This window comes from Phocoena phocoena, chromosome 12, assembly GCF_963924675.1.
Source record: "Phocoena phocoena chromosome 12, mPhoPho1.1, whole genome shotgun sequence".
NCBI classification, from domain to species: domain Eukaryota; kingdom Metazoa; phylum Chordata; class Mammalia; order Artiodactyla; family Phocoenidae; genus Phocoena; species Phocoena phocoena.
Genome location: NC_089230.1, coordinates 10,008,467 through 10,029,186, shown reverse-complemented (window position 1 = coordinate 10,029,186; position 20,720 = coordinate 10,008,467). Strand labels below are relative to the sequence as shown.

The 20,720-nt window shown below is 44.5% G+C and overlaps 1 protein-coding gene across 3 annotated transcripts in view; it reads left to right on the top strand.

Moving 5' to 3' along the window:
- Positions 1-20,720, top strand: part of ARID1B (AT-rich interaction domain 1B) — a 408,409-nt gene that overhangs the window by 347,980 nt on the left and 39,709 nt on the right. For all 3 annotated transcript variants that reach the window (XM_065889253.1, XM_065889251.1, XM_065889252.1), the window contains 2 exons: positions 3,029-3,356; positions 20,526-20,671. In XM_065889253.1, coding sequence (XP_065745325.1) covers positions 3,029-3,356; positions 20,526-20,671 — 474 coding nt within the window. The remainder of the gene's footprint in view (positions 1-3,028; positions 3,357-20,525; positions 20,672-20,720) is intronic.

The following is a 20,720-nucleotide window of genomic DNA, read 5'->3' as shown; positions in this document are numbered from 1 at the left end:
CTTCCCTTCCCTTTTGTTCTCCTATCCATTCCACCTCCTCGGACGGCCAGTGCCTCGCTCAGTTGTTCCTCTCCAGCCTTTCTTTGGCTTCCAGGGATATTCAGGGGAAAGTAGCTGCTGGCTGTAACAAGTCACTTTCTGTGTTGCTGGAGCATTTTCTTAAGAAGCTTGTCCCAAGACCGGTCTGTGGCGGGGCTCAGCAGATTAGGGCCACTCTGGCCGGCCGTTTGTGTTTGTAACGCAGGGGCTCCCGTTTGTGTGTGTGTTGCTTCCAGCCACGTCAGGGCTGCAGTGGCAGTTTAGCTTTTGTTTGGTTGGTTGGTTTTTTGCGGTACGTGGGCCTCTCACTGCTGCGGCCTCTCCCGTTGCGGAGCACAGGCTCCGGACGCGCAGGCTCAGCGGCCATGGCTCACGGGCCCAGCCGCTCCGTGGCATGTGGGATCTTCCCGGACCGGGGCACGAACCCGTGTCCCCTGCATCGGCAGGCGGACTCTCAACCACTGTGCCACCAGGGAAGCCCGGCAGTTTAGTTTTGACAGACACCATCTAGCCCACAAAACCTAAAGTATTTAGTCTCCAGCCCTTTACAGAAAGTGTGCCCAGCCCGTGGTCTGTGTGAACAGTGACCTTCACACCGTCTCCAGTGAGTAATACACTTCATAGACAGCCACGTAAGAGAGCTCACGTGAGGCACCTAACAGAGCAAATACCGGTCAGTGCTGAATAGTCTGGGCTTCTTGCAGATTTGTAGGTGGTCTGCACTTGAGAAAACCTGCTTTCACGACTGTGATGATAATGTGATGTAAGTGTGGTTTTCCTTAAGTATTTGAGAGGCCAGTCAGGGGTGTGGCTAGTGGACAGCCCGGGTGCAGACTGTGGCTCTGAGGCATTTTAGCCACGTGGCCTTGGGACAGGCCACGCAACATCCCGCGCCTCAGGCTCCTCCCTGAAGTGAGGGTGATAATGACCGGGACCTCTTAGGCTCGATGTAAGCGTTGAAGGAGGTGATGCAAAGGACTCGAAACTGAGCTTAGCCCACAGTAAACATCAGTTGCTGGCTTTTATTGTTACTAATCCAACCCAATTTCTGCTGGAAAACCCGGAGAAGCTCCTTCTCACATTCAGAATAGGTCCCGGGCTTGGAAGCCTGGTATATGGGGGCCTCTTCCCTCTGTCCCCTTCTCGCGGCCCCATGAAGCTCAGCAGTGACTTGCTCTTGAGTTCGCCCCTTCGCTGTCTGTGCCGTCGTCCACGGCCTCTTCCATAGGCGGAGGCTCCCTCTGCCCTCTTCTGCCTTAATCACCATCCGACAGTAACCCCTTAGCATTTTTGCACTCAACGTTTGAGATACTTTACATGTTACGTCATTTAATCCTAACAGCAACTCTTCAAGTAGACAATATGGAAGAGGCTTATCTCTGTTTTACAGAGAAGAGAATGAAACAAAGAAAGATTAAAACGACTTAGCTATAAGGTCACATGGTCAGTATATATAGGGAGTCTTCCCTCAGCCCCAGTTCTCCCAGATCCCAAAGCCTGCCCCACACAGACGCCTGCGTTGCGACCCAAGGTGGTTTTTCAAAACCTTTCACTCAACGCCCGACCATGGACAACCCCCCGTATCCCCACCCGACACAGACTTGTTCTTCTTTCTCTTACGCTTTTCACAGTGCGTTATCTTTTTGTTTTTGTATTTTTTCTCATCTACCCCTGCTACTCCACCTTACACACACACACACACACACACACACACACACTTAGGTTGTGAGCTTCTCGAGTACAGGAATTGCATTGTATTTAACTTTACATTCCCTGTGCCTAGAACAGTTATGTTATATAGATGAGGAGATTCTTCCAGAAAGTAGTAAGGACAGGTGGAGAAACACTAATCCATATTCTACAGACACTTATCCTTTTGCATATATTTCGTTTCAACAGTCACTTATTGGGAGGCAGCATATTTTATTGGTTAATTACATGGGTTCCATAATCATTCTGCTTGAGCTTGAATCCTAACCTACTAGCTGTTGACTTTCTTCATTTGTAAGTGGAGTCATGGTCGTATTTACATTTCATATAATTATTGGAGAAAAGAATGAAGTCATGGATGCAAAGCACTTAGCCCAATGTCTCACACATAGTATGGTTGAGCAATTATTATTATTGAAGTGGCATTATATATGCCTTCAATTTACTTGAATGTAGTTCATGTGCACTCAGTCCAAAGAAAAGGTGTGAAGGAGAGAGAAAACAAAACTACTGCACTAGTCCAGGCCATTCTACTCCGTAAGCACGTGCCCCGTGTGAGCAGAGATGGGAGGTGAGACTCTGGACGCTTATCTCAGTCTGGGACCCTGCCTGCTTCCCATAGTGCCACCATCTCGCTGGGCTGAGTGCCATGCCAGTGCTTGAAACTTATTTCATGAGACGTGGCATCAAGTGCAAACCAGCCACTTTATCTGGTGCTCAAACAAAAGAAGTCTTCCAGACACCAGAGAAAAGCCAACGGTGCTGGATTAATGTCGCATTTCCACATGACACCTCCTGTGGAGTTTTGAAGGGTGATTTTGACCACATGTGCATGTTTTCTTACACCTTCTGAACGCTTTATCGTAACTGTCCAGTGTGGTCGCGATGTAGTGGTGCAGTCTCAGATTGGTGTTCACCTGTGGACTGGGGGCTGAAATGCTTACTTCAGTTGAATTTTGGTAAGAGTACGAGGTGCTGGATGAGCTAAAGCACCACTCAGCGCTAGCATCCCGTGTCCATTCACAGATGGTTTCAGTGATCAGCCTGGGTCTCCCTCCGTGTTACAGTGGTCCTGTGTGGCTCTTTGCCTTTGGAATGTGCAGAGAGCGCGTATTTTGACTGCCAACCTCATCAGCACCAATAGGGGAAAGGGTTAATGAGGAAAATGACTAATATTCTGTGTTGATGACACTGTTGGACACAAAGTGTTTCCAGTGAATGTTTTCACAAGTTCAAATATTAAGTAAAAGGCTTTAATTTGTGTTTGATTTTTGTTTAGGTAACTACTCCAGACCCCCAACATATAGTGGGGTGCCCAGTGCAAGCTACAGCAGCCCAGGGCCCGGCATGGGCATCAATGCCAACAGCCAGATGCATGGACAAGGGCCAAGCCAGCCGTGTGGTGCTATGCCCCTGGGACGAATGCCATCAGCTGGGATGCAGAACAGACCCTTTCCTGGAAATATGAGCAGCATGACCCCTAGTTCTCCTGGCATGTCTCAGCAGGGAGGGCCAGGAATGGGGCCACCAATGCCAACCGTGAACCGTAAGGCACAGGAGGCAGCTGCCGCAGTGATGCAGGCCGCTGCGAGCTCGGCACAAAGCAGGTATGCCGTCGGGCGGGCGGTCTGTGTGTGGATGTGTGCACACATGCGGAGCCCAGAGCTGCATCATCCCCGGCTCACACGGGGGTGGAGAGCAGCAGAGGGTCCCTTGGCTTGGCCATTCCTTTTGTGTTAAATATATTCTGTACCCTAAAGGTCAAGAGAAGTAAACAATAGATTGTGTTGTATGAGACATGGAAGAAGGAATCACTGGTGGGCAAGTCAGCTGTGGGAGGTTATTTGAAACAGCTGTGAATAGTCACTGCACCAAGCAACCTAGAGCCAGTGGCACGGCGAGTGTCTTTGTGGTTCCACTTAACACAGTGAGGTTTAGGCGGGAAAGTCTAGAGCCTAAAAACTGGCTAAAATCTAAAACATTCAAAAAGAACTTCTCCCTTTTTTTTTTTTAACCTCACCATAAAAGTCTTTATTAAAATAGAAACTTTGTATGTGTACATATGTGTATTGTGTGTGTTTGTCTAAATGTATATGTGTGAGATTTATTACGTCACGTTCTTATGTTGTATTTTATTTTTCTGGGCATAGCTCTCTGTCCAAACCAAAAGGTGGTTAATAAAACAAGGATTATATTTCTGAAACTTTAAGTTGATAGAGCAAAGGCTCTAGCCTCTACTACTTACTTGTTTTTAATCCTGAATTTTAAAATTAATTCTTGAAGTAAATACTTGACCTGTATGAAAATAACTGAATTAAAAATTTAGGAGGCAAAGTGAATATGTTTTAAAAGATTCACATGTAAAAATGTTTGACTTATGTTTAACATATGTCAAGGTATGTTTTAAAACAAAGGACACTGACAGATATGTGTGAACATACGGTATCTTCAGAAGAAAAGAGAGAAGATTCTGAGTTTGTCAAAGGGAAATAAGAGCTTTTGTGTGTGTGTGTGTGTGTGTGTGTGTGTGTGTGTGTGTGTGTTTAAATGTATCCCTTTGTTGCTTTTCCTCTGAAGTTGCTATTCGGGAATGTTAGGGACCCTTCCAGTCTCACTGTTTGCTCCACATAATAAAATGAAAGTCAGTCATATTCTCTCTCCCCCTCTCTCCCTCTCCCTCCGCCCCACCCCCCACCCTCTCCTCCGCGTTACAATTACTTAGGATCTTCTGAACCCCAGCGCTATACCTCTGAACTGAACCTATGCAGGCTGTAGAGAGAATGTTTTAATAAACCTGTCCGTGAGGACTGGTTTGGCTGGTCCAGTTGAAGCTTTAATTTAGGTTTAAATGAATTGTCCATTGTCACAACTCAAAAAGCACAAGTTATTTCCTTTTTAAGGAGAAAGTACTTGTTGATTGCATTTGACATGAAGCCTTGGGTAGTGATCTGGGAAGAAGATAACTGTAGAGATTAAGGCATAATTGTTTGATTAAAAAGCCTTGCTGTGCTCCCTTTCTGAATCAGTTTATATATAATTTTATATAAGTTACTGTATAAGTATACATCCATGCATTTTCATTTTCTATTCCTAATCGGTAGACCATTCCAAAGCCTCACCTTCACATTCCACCCATCAGAGCTCTCCAGGAGTTTGAATGGAGACTGTTTATTTTTTGGCTTTTACCCAAGTCAGAGCTATGCTTCAGAACTGTAAAACTGAGATTGGATCTGAGAATCTTACTTCTCTCTCTCCTTTGCCCTGTCCCCCACCCTTTTTTTGAAGGATTGTTCTCCAGCTCCACTGCCAGGTAGCTGCATGGTACAGAGTATTTTATGCCACATTCTGTAACCTCCACACCTATGTGTGGAAATAACATAATGGACAGGGGGATTCCTACTTGTCTACAGAACAAATCCAAAGAAGTTGTTCTTCTGTTCTACTTTAGGCCACCATACATTAGGTCGTCTGCTTATCCCAGCCAGTCTGGGGCTGGCGGACGCCCCATGTTTTCTTCCCAGCACCCCAACTATGGCAACTCTCAGGCTCCCATGATGAACCAGCCTGACCAGTACGGGTAGGTAGCAACATGCCCTGACTTGCTGCGGGTCCTGGGCATTTTTTTAAACTGTTAATGAACATGCCATCTGGCTGCGAAAGGAACACCCAAAGTAAGAGAGTGAAAGACCTAATAGGAAATCCATCTCAGAGGGGGCTGTCTTTTGTTTATTTTTGTTTGTTTTGGGTTTTTTGTTTGTTTTGTTCTGTTTCGTTTTTCATTCTCACCAGCAGTACTGTGGTAGTTTGGTGGAGACCTGCATGCCGTCCCCCAGATCCTGTCTTTGCATGGCTTCGGCATGGCTTCTTTCCTTCGTGCCTGAGAGGGAAACAAAAACTTTTATCTACGTAAAAGTAATGAAGTCACCTACTCCGGCGTCATGTCCCCCACTGTTGTCGTTGTGTCGTCTAGGACTTGTGTAGCACTGTTATCATGACTGTGTTATTGTCATTCCTGCCACTACAGGGACCTGCTTCCACACTCGCCCTGAATTCAGAGTGCGGTGGCCCCATGGAGCCCCACTGCAGGAGGCAGGGCTTAGGTTCTTAATAGGACTTGCGAGGGGCCTCGTGCCATCATCACTGAGCAGACATCTGCACCAACGATTTCTATTATTTCCTTCTCCCAAGGAGGTTTAGAATATTAAAGTCACCAGGAGAATACAACCAAATAATGCAACACAGAATTTTTTTTTCTAAACACAGTGTTGCCATATTATTATCAATTTCGACACAGGAATTACATACAGCAACAAAAAGTATCTCTCTTCTTTCCTACTACAAAACTATAATATCAGGCTGTCACTGTCTTTAGGTTAGTAAATACTCTTAAAGTATATTATTATTTTTACCGGTATCGTTTAGCATATAGTAATAATAAGATTATCTCATGTAGACTGAAGAGTGTTAAGGGGTTAGTTTCAGCAGAAAGATACGACAGTTTTGTAAAATAAAACTGGAAACAACCAACCAGCTTTGTTTAAAGACTAAACTTACGGAAGTGTGTTTTCACTACTTGTTATGAATGCATGACACAGAGGGCTTTTTTATAGCTTTATATTCAATATACATTTATTTAGGCAACAAGAGCAAATGATAATTTTGCAATTGAGAGTTCTAAATCCTGTAAACATGGCCCTAAATGTGGACCAACAAATAAAGAATTCTGTAAACATAATCCTAAAAGTGAACTAAGCATAGAATGAGGTAAACATACTTATTTTGGAGAAATCGTCTTTCCTCTTTTTTTCCTTTCTTGTGCTATTCTCAAGGTCACTTCATGAGTTAGTAGGAAGATAACAGTGGGGGGAGAAAAGCATTTATCATCAGCTGCTAATCCATAGGATCTGTCCTTTACCCACTCAGGAGTCCTATTTAGACCCACAAAGCTAGTTTGGCTGTGCCTTGCCAAGCCACATTAAGCAGCTGTGTAAAATGAATTTAAATGGCATGCACCAGAGTAAAATGTCTTTCACTGGGGCAGAAAATCAATGTTAGCTAACCAGCATGGGAAGATCAAATCTGCATTTCAGCCAGCAGCATCCAGAGAGCTTCCTTAGAATACAACACCTCCTCCTTAATTAAAACTAAGAAAAAGGAAGATGTTGGAGGGATTCTTTGTAAATCATATGAAGCACAGTTGGCAAAGGCTCATCTTTGCAGCCCCATCTGTGTTAGCTCTGAATTTTGCCGTTTGCGTTTACACTATTCTTTCTAAAAAAGAAAGAAAAAGTTTTATTTCTATTTTAAATCTTCCTTCCTTTGCACTTTGCAATATACATAACCTCTTGTGCCCCCCTTTTTTTTTTTTAAAGTAGAAGCTTGAATGTGAGAAAACATGTAGAGTACACGTTTCAGTGCTATGGGTTAGGAAATTTGATTTTCAACATGTTTTTGCTTTATCCTTAACAGCTCATTGCAGCAGACTTGTGTTTTTGCTTTTGTTCTTGTTTTCTTTCCCCACTGATAGCTCTGTCAGGGTAAAGTTAGGTTGGCAACTTGAAAAGCCAGTCCACTAAATGGCAGACTGTCAGGAAGAAGTGGCTCAAGCCTTTCAGAAACACAATATTCACAGAGTTGGTTATAATGACTTCTTTCTCAAGTCAGAATCCCAAAGGGCCTAGAGCCTAAGAAAGAATCTGCAAAAGACAAATTAGTGATGAAGGGAGGGAGCGAGAGTGTGTGTGTGTGTGTGTGTGTGTGTGTGTGTGCGCGCGCGCAATTAGAGACAGAAAGCTAACTGCAGAAATGAAGGATTATGGCAATTATGCTTCAGGCTTTTTCAGCTAGTTGGATGTAAAATAATATAGAGAAAAAACACACAGATTAAACTTGTTAGAAGCTGTTTTACTAATTCCTTTTTGAAGAGTGACATTGTGAGAGTAAAGCTGCTGCAGTGAATACGTTCAGGGACATATGGATGAATTGTTTTTTCTTTGTCACCTTTTGAGTAAAGGACTCCCTCATTTTGATTTTCAGACAATTTACAATAGAATGTGATGAATCGTACTGTTCCGGTACTAGATTAGCTGAGTAATACTATACAATAATTTGAAGTTAGCAATTTATATGTAATATCTGTCCAGGACCTCCCCCCATACACATTTGATATACTTTTTTACTCAGAAGGTACCTTTCTGTGTTCAGTTTTAAAGCATTTCTAGATGATGTTCTGTTCTTTTGAAGTAACGAGAAACAGAGAGTGGGAAATACTAGTTGTCTTACTAAAAGCCTAGTCGGGGCTGGCGGATGACGTTCATCGTCAGTCCAATTCTGCAGCGTCATGTCGGAGGGACTCTGAGACACTGTCCAAGTACAGACGAGCCAAGGTTGGCCAGAAGTTTAGGAAGGACTTTGGCCTACTGCTTCTGAAGAAGCATTTCCATGAATCCCAGGCTATAACATAATCCTTCATATTTTTTGAATGATTGACCTCTATGCTTCACACACACACGTAAAATAAATTTCCCACGGTCATTTAGTGTGTTTTGCATTCATTCTTTCATTCTAGGTGGCACCCACCTGGTACCGTCCGACAGTTGACATCTCTGCCCAATATAGCTGATCTGTGGATTTGGATATTTCAGCGTTATCCAGAGGTTTTTTTTTTTTCTTGGAAATGAGCTCCCAGGGTGATACATGACTTCAGTGAACTTACGGAAGGCCTGGCAAGCCTAGACCTTTAAGCCATGGTAGATTTTGATTCCTTGAAGTCAGCCATCCCCAGCACCTCCTACATCTCAACTTTAATCAAGCCTTCGGTGACTTGAGATGGTTTGTGTCAAAGTCCTGGCACAGATCTTTAGGATAATATTTTCACCAGGATAGGTTCCAAGAGGATATAGAATTTCAGTTGTACAATAACAGAATTTTAGAGCTGGAAAGATTTTAGATGGCATCCAGTCTGTACCCCTCAATTTTATGATGAAGGAAACCAAGATCTACAAAGTTACCTGCCATGGGTTACTTAGTTACAGGCGGGGCAAAGTCGACCCCAGGGCCCTGTCTCCTAGGCCTGTGGCTCTTCCTTCTACTTAGTGCTGTCTCTGTAGATTTTCTTTTTAAAAAAATCTCTTAATTTTACTTCTCCCTCACGTCTAAAGGCAAATCTATTGATACTAGTAGAAAGCAAATATTAATCAGTATCTTATTGGAGATCCTATTTCTTGCATCGAAGTCTGAATTGTTTTTCTTTAGCTCAGCCTTTGTTGTATCTGAAAGGAAGGGAGCGCTTTGCTGTTTCCACTCAGACTACCTGCACATCGTGAGTAGTTTGTTTCTGGAACCACACACCTTATGAAGTGAAGTGACAGTTTACTTGATGGCACACAGTTGGGTTTGAATTTCTGTCCTTTTCACCCTTCGATTGCCCACCAATGGCGCTTTAACATGTTGCATTCTTGAGACTGGAGTGTAGCTGTTAAAATAAGGATTCTGAGTCGTGCAAGAGTAGAAACAGAAGTCGGCATTTTTACCCAGATAAATGCATACACCTACGTGATGCTGATACAAGCAATATCTGTCATCCTCTTCTGTCCCTTTAAAGACTCCCCATTGAACCAACTTAATATCAGACAGAGAAAGACTCTCAGACTTCTTAGTTTTTTTAAAAAAAAAAAAAAAAAAAGAACAAAAACGAGTCAACTTGGAAAGTCTCATTTCTCCTGCTGAGGAGGGAATTTTTATACTGAATATCACAGCCCTGCATCTGGAGACTTCCATCTTAATTCTTAAGTCATACCAAAAGCTAGGATAACTGAAATCAGCTTTTAAATATTTTTGTTTTTAGTAAAGTAGGAGATTAGGGATTTTAATTAATATTATTTTCCAATCTTAGCCACTCTTTAACAGACTGAATAAATTTCATGAAGTCTTAACCATAAGGTAGCTTGATCGGTAGCAGTCTAACTAGTGGTGTTGACGTGGCTGAATGTTTTGTGAGAGTCTGAGCAGTGCTTCCTCTGCTTGGGAACAGCTAGCTGCACGTACAGACCCTGGTGGATTGGGCCTACGTAGACGCTTATACCTGTGTCTTATATGCACCATCGTCGTCTTCCCCGCCCCCGCCCCCCAGCTTCCAGCAACTCTTCTTTAGTGGGGGGGGCGGGGGGGGTATTCATAATTCATTTCACCTGTTGCTATTTGCCAGCAAGGCACTTTCTCTCTGTTTTTTTCCTCTGAAGCCGGTATGACTCAGTCTGCTGATGGGCTAGGAGGCACTGATGTGGAAACACAGTAATGGAGATAGTGCATTAACACATCAAAGAGAAGGGGCGAAAACGCATGTGTGTGCAACCTCAGTTATAGTGGGTCCATGGGCTTAAAGAGCTGTGAGTGATCTGTGTTAACTAAGAATTCAGCCCTTTGGATTTTGGACAATTAGGTATTAAAATAATAGCTATGATTTGAGAAGTCATGTTATTGAAAGACAAAGCGAAACGATTTCAAAGGCTTAAATAGAGTTTTAATTTTTACAATTAAATGTTAGCCTTTGTTTTAACCTCTAAACACTATGCTTTAATTTTTAGCTCCTTCTTTGCCTTCAGAAATTAGAATTGGAATGCATATTGCTGTGTTGGTATTTCAAGATTCTGATTTCAGTCAGACCTTTCAGAGTTCCAGAACTATTAGAGCAGCCATAAAGTACATTTATGAGTCTTCAAGTCAAAAAGTCGTAAAACACTAATTTTTAAAACACCAAGAGAGATTTTTTTTTTAAAGTTTAATGAGATCCAAGGAATCGAAGTATGAAATGTACAGCAAACCTTTAATGGACTCGAGTCTCTGAAGTTCCTTAAACCACTGGTTGTTATCTAGAGAGATTTTTAAATATACACACACACCCTCACCCCAGCCTCACGCCAGGTGAGGCTCGTGAGCCTGTATCTTTTATAAACCTGCTGGGTGATCCTGGGGTAGAAGACCAGCACAAATCTGGGGATTGCATTAGGGATTCCTGCTGCTCAGGTGCACTAGTGAAAAACACAGAGGGAAGAGGCAGGAAAGCCCAAGCTCGGAGAGCCCGTGCTTTGTACCTGATAGACGCTGACGGAAGAAAATACTGGACTAGAGCTGAGGACGCTGGATAGAATTAGAAGGAACTGATGTTTAAACAGACCTGACACCGTGACTCAGGCTTTGGCGATCTTTTGTCTCACTTTCTACCTCCGAGCATCCTCTCAGATATCAGTATCTTCCTGATACTCTGAGATATTCCAAGTTCCCCTCCATTCCTAGAACTGCCTTCTTAATTCAGAATGTCTTCTATCCACGTCCCAGTCTGCACCTCTCACAGCTGGGTGCTGTCCTTACGTCTAAGGGAGCTCTCAATGATGTGTGTATTGGGTTGGGGCTCGGATTAACCGGGCCAGTCCTCCATCAGTGGAGTGTGTGCCCAGGTTTACTCATCCAGGCCACTTGTCTTCCTTTCTAACCTCATGGGCCCACTAACATCTCTTCCCCCACATACCACATGTTCACACCGGACAAACTGGGAATATCACATCTAGAATCAGCATTACAGTCCACCCGTCACTGGAAAAAAGTCAGCAACACAGCCCAGCCAATCCCAGCTGCTCGGAGTTGTTAAAGGTAGGAGTGCTGAGATCACATTTGTCTCAGGTAGTACCATTGGCCTCAGCACCAACCTGCAAGGCTTTCAGGTTGAAACCAGGAAGTGTCAAGTTGTTCTCAGTCTGAAATCTCATAACCTCAGCAGGGTTTGGGGCCGAAGGCAACAAGAAGAGTTTGTAAGCGATGAAGAGGCGGTGATCCGGGTCTTGGTCTATCCCAGTCTGTGGTTGGGGAGGTGTCATGGGTGACCGAGTGAAGATCATAGGTGGGGGGCTGCATTGTCCGACTGCCCAGAGGGCCTCTTAGCTGGTAGCGTTAAGCCTGTGGCAGCAACTCCCTGAGGCTCTTCTAATCTTGACCTTCATTCTTATTTTGAACTCCATTTCCATCACGTAGATTAAAAAGCAAAACCAAACCACAAGGTTTCGTCCCTTGCTTTAAAAGTTAACTCTTACTGGATTGCCTTTGATTGTTAAATACCTACCGGTACGAACTTGCCGGGTCCTGCCGCTCCAGCTTCTCGGGCCAGAGCACCTGGCGTGGACGTAAAGAACTATAGTTCTGCTCAGCTATCAGGCCTTTCTTACAACATTTTTTACCCTAATTTTGAACGGTGTTTTGCTGAAATAAATTAAGTAACTTTGTGGCCCAAGGCCACCTTTAGCTCAGAAAATCTGTAAGAATTTTAGGAGGATTTTTTTCATAAGTTGGAAATAACCATATTGATATATTTCCTGGCACTGCGGCCCTGGACAAGTGCATTCCTCGTTAGAGGGTCTGACAGAATGTTGCTGTGGTAAAGTGTATGAGATACGGATCTCAGGACCCAAATTCCATTTTATTTTTTTAGCCGACAGCCTGGTCCATTAAGGTACAAGAAGTCTGAATGCATGTGAGACCTGTGCCCTCTCAGTTGTCCCCTCCTAAAGCAGCACTGGGGTCAGCTCGTTGCTACCTGCTACCTGGCTCCTCGGTAGCTGCCACGCCCATTTGCTGCCTGCGTCCCAAGCGTCCAGACCTCCAAGGAGACCCACCCCCGTGTCAGTTCGCTCTCCCTTAACGGCTTGTACCCAGGAAGGGAGTGTCCTGGTGCAAAGGTGGGAACTCCTATCGCAGAGAAGGAATAGCCTTCTTTGTAAATCATTCGAGGTCTTAATGGCATTATGATCTCAAGATAAACTTTCTTAAAGATCTTTAATATAATGCAGTTAGAAAGGGGCACTTTTTTCTTTCTAAGGGGGACATCAGAGGCAACTAGTTTCTCTTTCACAAGGTTCAACAGATCTCATTTTTACCAGACAAGGGAACTGTGCCAGTTACGTCTTGTTAGAGGCCAGTCAGAAGCCACGAGTGCCAGCACCCACCCACCAAAGTGCCAGGCTCACCTCTTGCAGGGAAAGGACAGGTTTGGGGCCCGGTGTTGGCCCTGTGGCTTTCCTAACGCCCTGCCCTTGAAGGAAGTGCTGATGTCAAAACCTCTGAATGTAGCATCTTCAAAAGGGAGTTTTTTAGTTCATTTTCATAGGATTGCCAGTAAACAGTTCGTAAGAACAGAACAATGGGTTTAACAAACCAAAATCAACTTTGAGGTGAAGAGAACATCCTTAGTTAGCAATTACCAAAATTCAAGGAGCCAGATAGTTTTTGCACTTTCTTCACTCTCCGACAAGGAAGTGTCTCGCTTCAGAAGCCTAGAGCTCTATTTGTTCTCCTGTGCTTTGAGAGAGAAGGTGAAGATCAGTCAGCTGCTTTAGGAACAACTAAAACGGGTTACCTGCACTGAAGCGAAAAGGAGGTACTGAATCTTGAAATTGCACGACAGGTGCCATTTTAGAGTGAGTGCCAGGAGCAGAGCTGGGAGCAGGTTGGAGCCCTTTGAGGAGTCTGCAGGAAATAGTTAACAGAAAGGGAAACGAGGTTTCTGATGTTACAGGGTTTCAGGAAATTCAGCGTGGAATATGCAGGATTCCTCCGTGCTTGGCGGAAACAGCTTCACTGAGATGCAGGGGTGAAAATACAGCTCTCTGGAGAAAGGTGGAGACAACCAGAGTGCTTTAGGCGCAGAGAGGCCCAGTGGGCAGCGCCACGTTATATAGGCCCATGGCAGAGACACGCGTGGGAGAAGCTATGCTCTGAAGAGTCATCTGCAAATATACACTCACTAAAGACGGTTCTGGAGGATTTGCTAAGAAAGTCATTACTCCCTCCCCTCTATTGAAAGGGACTTTTTCATAGAGACGTTGAATGTTATTACATTCCTCTTTGTCCATGCTTAAAGGAAGAAAGAAAAAAAAACTTAAACGTATCAATTACCAAAGGGCTTGGGGAGTTATTAATTTATAGCTGGGAAGTGACTGATAATTGTTGTTCTAGCTAATTTGTTGCTGTCGTCATACCCACTTCAGCTCTCCTTAAGGGAACAGGCTGCCTCGAAAAGAGGTGATGTTCACACAGGGAGGATCTTAGAAAACAGACCAAGAAGTACTGTAAAGGGCGTTCCTGCCTAAGGAGGAAGGCTGACGGAAAGGACCCGCCCTCCGCTTCCCAGACTTGGGTCTCCAGCCGCCTCCGCGACGTGGCCTCCTGGCCGCTCAGACCCCACGTGTCCAGAGCGCAGCTCACGTCTCTTGCTGGTCTTTCCGCGCAGCAGCGGCCCCGTACCTGCCCCTTGTGCAGCCGGGCAGCCAGGGGACGTCGGGCCACCTTTTCTTACCCCACCATGTCTGACTCATCACCGAGTGCTGCCGGTCTACCTCGGAGGGAGCGCTCAGCCACCGAGTGCTGCCGGTCTACCTCGGAGGGAGCGCTCAGCTCCCCGTCACTCCCACCCCGGTTCCGCGCACCACCTTCTCTCATCTGGACTCGCGTGACAGCCACACACCTGTTGCCCTGCGTTCGTCCTTCCTGCCTCTGCTGTGTCCTCCCCGCCGCCCCCCAGCCAGAGGACCATGCCTTTGAAATGCACATCCTTTTCTGCCATTTCTCCTGCTTAAACCCCTAGTCTCTGCCAGCTCCTCTTAGGGGACAGGCGAAACCCCAGGGAACCGTCAGCCTCATGTGACCTGGGCCCCGCCCTCTCCCTCTCATCTCTTGAAATCTCTCCTCTCCTCTTCTCTCCTCCTCACCTGATTGAGTCCCTTTCCATCCCTCAGATCTCACCTGAGGAGGGGGTTCAGAGGGGCCAGCATCCCTTCCTCAGGGAACGTGCTCTGACCTCCTCATTATAAGCACCCCCAGTGCGTGCACCTCTCCTTTATCCGCACGGCGTGGTTGCAGTTGGACACTCCCTGCTCTGGTTACTTGACTCGTGTTTGCTTTTGTCTGGGCCTGCCGGTGGGCTCCTTCCTCCCCTTCCCCTCCCACACCCATCAGGCACACATGTCTGTAACTGTCAGCTACACAGAAGGTATTTCTGACTAATTTTGTTGTTATAGCACGCCTTCCTGAGTGAAAGGGGTGCAACAGTTTTTTAAAAAGTAGTGTGTGGGCTGTGCATCTTTCTAGGAATCTACAGATTTTTAAGTCATTGGCACTTGGATTTGTTCTTTGTCTTTGGTTTAAGGATATAAGTGTCACTTTACCTTCACAGGGTTGATTTCTAGCCAAAGCAACTGGCTTGTTGAGATTATAACATTATTTCCCCACTAGAACGGCAGTTGCATTTGCTGTCACAGGTGTACTGATGGATTAGCCACACCGAAAATGGGCTGCAGTTCGGACAGCTTTCACTTCTGTTTTGATTGTGTTGTTTTGGGGGCAAAGCTAGTGATTTTCATTCTTCAGATATTAGATTTTAAATGATCTTGACTGAATGTCCCTCTTGGTACTGCTTTGGAAGAGCTGCTGTGTAACTCAGGTTGAAAGTCTGTTTCACCAATGATCTGGACACGTACGTGCAAATTATTTGTTTATAAACCCGATTATTTGTGTTTATTAAGATAGAGCATCCTCTGTAATGTTGTGTATACGATTGGAGCTCTCCGAGGTTGAACTGCTGGAATCGGGCTTTTCAAAGTTTCAAGCTCCTGGTTCTGATAACTACTGGGCTGAAGTGGGAAAGTACCCCAAGTTTTAGTGTTAGTCTCATTTATTTTGTCAGTAAGCAGTCTTTTCTGGCTTCATAACTTAAACTACATCCATAGTGACAGTCCGTATAGAGAAAGATACATATGTTTGGCAGTCATGCCGTTGTCCAATAAAGCATGCACTGCTTTATCTTCCTTTTGAGCATAATTCAATAATGATATTTTCAGTGCTAGGATTCTTCAGAGTGCAGCTTCTCTCCGTGTGTCTTTGCCACTAGACTTTATATAAAGTGGCTTCACTCACCTGGTGTCTATTTCCAGAGCGTTTCTTCTGTCTGTCCCTACCCTCCTCCAAAGAGCTGTATCAGAAATCCATTCGTTTTCAAAATAAACATTTCACACTTTCCAGTCTATCCCTATTGAGAAAAAGTAGTGGTGATTGCTAAAACAATATGGCCTAAATATTCTTTTAAAGCACGAAAATCATATACAGACTTTATTTTACTTTAAATTTTATCGTAGGTGACTTAAAAACACGATATTTAGAAATGTGTGGTTACTCTGTATTGGATTTCATACTGACATTTTTACCTGCTAAATTCAGACTGTGGTGGGAAGCTGTATTCTCCTTTCTGTTTTCACGGTGAACCATTGGAAATGGTCACTTTAAAATTGGTATTTGCTTCTGGGTTTTTTTTCCCCCAAAGCCAGCCCTTTATTGGCAGATTAATGTGTAATGTTTGAGAAATCTCCAAAGTGAATAAAAGGACGAACTATGAGAAACCACTTGTTTGTGTGTAGACCGAGGAGTGCTAGAGGGAAGGGCGCCTGCCAGCTCCACTTCTGAATCATTCTCGTTGGAATAACCTGCTTTTTGTCATGGAATGACAGATCTTAAACACTTAGGTCTAGTCCCAACTGAAGACCAATTCAAGTGCCTCTGGTTCCTCTGCAAGTCCGCACGTTTACATAGCAACCGCCTACGTCACACCTCGGCACTCCTGAGCCGGGGGAGTCCTGCCGGGCTGTGCCCGGGCCCCCTGGCCCCCGGCCAGCGCAGGGCCGCGTGGTAGTAAGCGCCTTGTGATCTGTGGCACCGCCCAACACGGTCGGTTCCACGGGGCATAGTTCAGTAGCTGCCTCAGCAGCATGACAGCAACAAACCGTTATTTTCCAATGTTTGTCCCCCCTCCCCCCAGACATTATTGGGCATTCATTGCCACAGCCATTGCGGGTTAGGAATCCGTGCCATCAGGAGAGCGGTCATTCGTAACAAAAACCATCCGAGCCCATAGACCCGCTAGAAACAACATCCCAGCAGTTCACAGACCCAAAGATCGAGGTAGGGCACTTTGCTCTTCCAGGTACAACTTACGTTGTACGTCTTGGTAGGGTTTTACGTTGCAAATATTTCCCTCATGTCAGTTTGTATTTTTGCCTGTTTTTGTTTTGTCGCTCTTGTTTCCTTTTGAAAGCAGGAAACTAGTGACTTGTTTCTTTGCTCTCCTAATTCCATTTGGAGCATTCCAAATGTTGCTGTGGTCAGAAAGAGAGCTGGTCGTCGGCGAGCGCTGCCTCTGGAAAGGGACCAGCATCCTCTCAGGCGGCTGTGGTCCTGGTAATGGTAGAGTCGCCCCAACCGAATCGGCTTTGTGTTGTGAGCCCTGGAAGTGCTCTTCTGTCAGCGACACCGCAGTGAGCTGGAGCGCTCGGCCTAGTCAGAGAGGCAACCATCTGATGTGTCCTTCCAAAAAAACAAATCGTCTCGATTTCCAAAATTCAACAGAGGGCATTGAAAGCTCTTTTTTAGTATCAAGCCCATTTTGCTTGTTCAAAATTACCAATAGTCTTGGCAGTCATTTCCAAAGCAGTAATGAATAGGATTTCTTCTGTGATGATGACAGACTGGCTCTCTCCCCCATTTAGACAGGTGGCCAAGTGCTATGCTCGTGGCCGCACATGCCCTGCTCTCCTGGGAAGGCCCGTTTCCCTCTCAGCTCCTTCCTTGCTTGGATACTACCCAAGAGGCCCGTAGTACCCAGGATAAACTCCCTCCTCAAGGCCGGTGTCCAGGGGGCTGGTCTGTCCACTTCCACTACCTCTCACTGTGTGAGCCCTCCAGGAAGCCCAGAGGAAAGCACCGCTGTGATTTGTCACTTTCTACACCAAAAGAGGAGTATGGTAGACAAAAGGAAGGTGTCTCATCGAGAGTTAGCGTTGTTACAGGGCCCTTAGAGAGGAAGTATACAGCATACTGGGCTGAAAGCAGGCTTGGGGACTTCTCTTTCTGCCACTTACTGTGTGTCTTCAGGCAAGTTATTTAGTCTCTCTGATCCTTATTTTCTTTCTCTGTGAACATAATGCCACCTCCCTTCCTCCAGGAACTTAAAAAATTAAATGTGTAAAGTACCTAGAAATCATGCCACGCATATTTGTAAGTACTTGATAAGTTATTGATGTTATTATCATTATCAGTTCCTCCATGTTCAGATGTAAAAACTGAGGCTAAGAGAGCCAAAGTGACTTTCCCCCTGGATCCCAGTGACAGTGGAAGGTGTCACTAGTGACAGAGTCAAGAGCCCTGGCTTTCCAACCAGACTCTTGAAACCATAGGCATAGTTTAATTGAGGACCGTTGTAACCAGCAACTGACATCCACCACATGGACCTTTAAATCTTTAACTTTTTGTTATTTTAAGTATATTTTTTAAAACCTCCGTTATGTGCACTTTCACCGTCTTACGGTGATTCAGGATGAACTGTGCAGACTTGGGGGAGAAATAGTAGATTAGAGTTGGGCCTTTGAGGTTACTTAATGGAACCATCTGCCTGATGGATTTTATACTCGGATTCTCTTTTTCCGCCTTAGTTATAAACAAGTGTGCTTAAGGAACTGTTCGTTTCATACACACGTTAGTTTCACCACGTGTGAAACTGAATTTGGTGGAAGTTTGAAAAGGGGGCCATCTTTCAAAATGCCTATTCACAATGATAATGTTCTCCATCAATTCATTCATTTAACAAAGACTTTTCAGTAGCTGTGATGTGCTCATTTGTACTTCTCAGGAGGCATATACACCTATAAGAGCCAAAACATGAACATAAATTATTTTAATATATAAAGGAAAATGCAGAAGCTATAAAGCTATAAAAAGCTATATAGGCACAGAGTCTGGAGAAGGCAGAGCTTCCAGGTCGGAGAATAAGGGCGGCCTTCTTGGAGGAGGCTGCCCCTAAAACTGGATCTTGAAGGACAGGTCAAAGCAATCACTGACTTGGAAGTAGTCTCCACAAAGCACAGCCTGTTCCTAAGTTAAGGATGCTCTTCATGTGATTTATCAGCTAAGGAAATTAAGAGGACAGTCCCAACAGGTGCTACTTGTTCTCCTTTGAAACAGTGACACGAATGCTAAATCGTCTTTTTGAATGAAACTCCTCAGAAGAGAACCTAAGATAGTGAAGTCAGTGCCAACAGTCTACATTGCTGATATTTAAGACCCTAACCATATAGGGGTATGTTCATAGCTGCTGGGCAGCGTGTTATAAGTATTTGATGACGAGGGGTTAATCGGAAGCCATTGGGTGATCTTGGGCTCACCCTAATGAACTGCCGTCTAGTCCCACCAGCATTAGTTATTCGAAGCAGGGGTAGGTGAGCTGCGGTTCAGGGCAGAAGTAAGACTCCCCCCCTCCTAGAGCTTCACTCACAATAGTAGCCTCTCAGACTTCTGGAACATTCTTTCCAAACCATCATAAGTGTTAGTTTGTACAGAACTTCTCTGAATGGTTGGTAAAATATGTAAAAGAAAGAAAAGACCACTCAGATCTTTGGTACTTTGAATTTTCAGATAGACCATGTTGGAACTTCTTCTACCAAGCAGAAAGTTAAATCCACTGAAAATAGCTACACAAAAAGAATAGTATTTTTTTAATGACTTATGTTAATTTCTCAAAGGATCTCTTAAAATTTTTTTTTTTGTACTATTATGCATTAAGAGCCACCGAATGACAGTTTAATGGAGGTGGAGGGGTTGTAATTACAATTAGTTTGGAACAGATAAACAACGTGTCTGGGGATTTTTACCTCTCCTATCAGCTCTACTCCTAAGAGTAAACGTTAGTCGCCAAAAGTTTGATAAGTTTTTAAATGTATACTATTTACATAAGAAAAGCTTGACGACAACAGTGGAGTCTTTTCAGGATTTTGCCACATTGCCATCATCTTTGTTTTTGCATTGTAATTTTCCTGGGACAATTAAACCTCTTCTCCCCACCTTTCCCTGTCTCATTCCAGCCGTTAGAGACATGACATTATGTGACAGTTGTCTCCTTCAGATCAAAGAATACCCTTTTCCTCTTTGCAAGAGTGAAGAGAAGTTTGTCTTTCCCAGAGCAGAGCGTAGGCACAAAACTAACAAAACTAAGTCACCAGAAAAATGAGTCTGCACGGCAGTGGGGGAGGGGTGCCTGGGAGCCAACTGGGACACGTACAGCCAGTCTAAAAGCTCCCCTTCCCTTCTGTCACAGGAGACGTCCTGCAAAAGAAGTGGAAGTCTGATGTTTACTGTGTAATTTTAATATAGGGAAATTGATGTGTTTTTAACAGTACCTAATCGCAGAATGCTGAAGGGAGCTTTGGAAATGCTTTCTCCAGGATTCATTATATCAGAAAAGTTAGGTCAAAGAAAAAAGTTTTTAAACAACATTTTCACACTGCCCATTCGTTTTTTTGTTTCTCGACTTTTGGCTTTCGATGCAGGGATATTAAGTAGTGTTAACAAAGAGTCAGATCTTTTTAAATGTTAGAAATTAATTTTGCTTGCTTTTGTAATTCCTGTTCCTATTTCAAGTTCCCCCTTTCCTGCTTATACTCCTCTATATAAATTATAACCTGGAACACCAGACATGATTATCTGTGGAACTTACATTGTTTGGAATTTTTACATAGTATATTAAATAATTACTTAGCAGTAGAGTTCAGCCTCTTGGTCCAGGAAATAAATTACTTTAAGGGAGCAACCCCTTGCATAAATGACTGCCATTATGAGAAATGACTGCTGGGGTAAACTGCTGCTGCCGTGCGTGGTCCGGATACGTATGCGTGTGCTTTCTCTTCGTATAGGCAAGGCGGCTTTCCCGGCGTGAATCAGAGCGGACTCATGGCTTCCAGCTCTCCCTACAGCCAGCCCATGAGCAACAGCTCTGGGCTGATGAACACCCAGGCGCCCCCCTACAGCATGACGCCCAATATGGTGAACAGCTCCACAGGTAACCTTGGCAGCTCTGTGCTTCTGAGGGCTGTCCTCCCCCTTCCCTC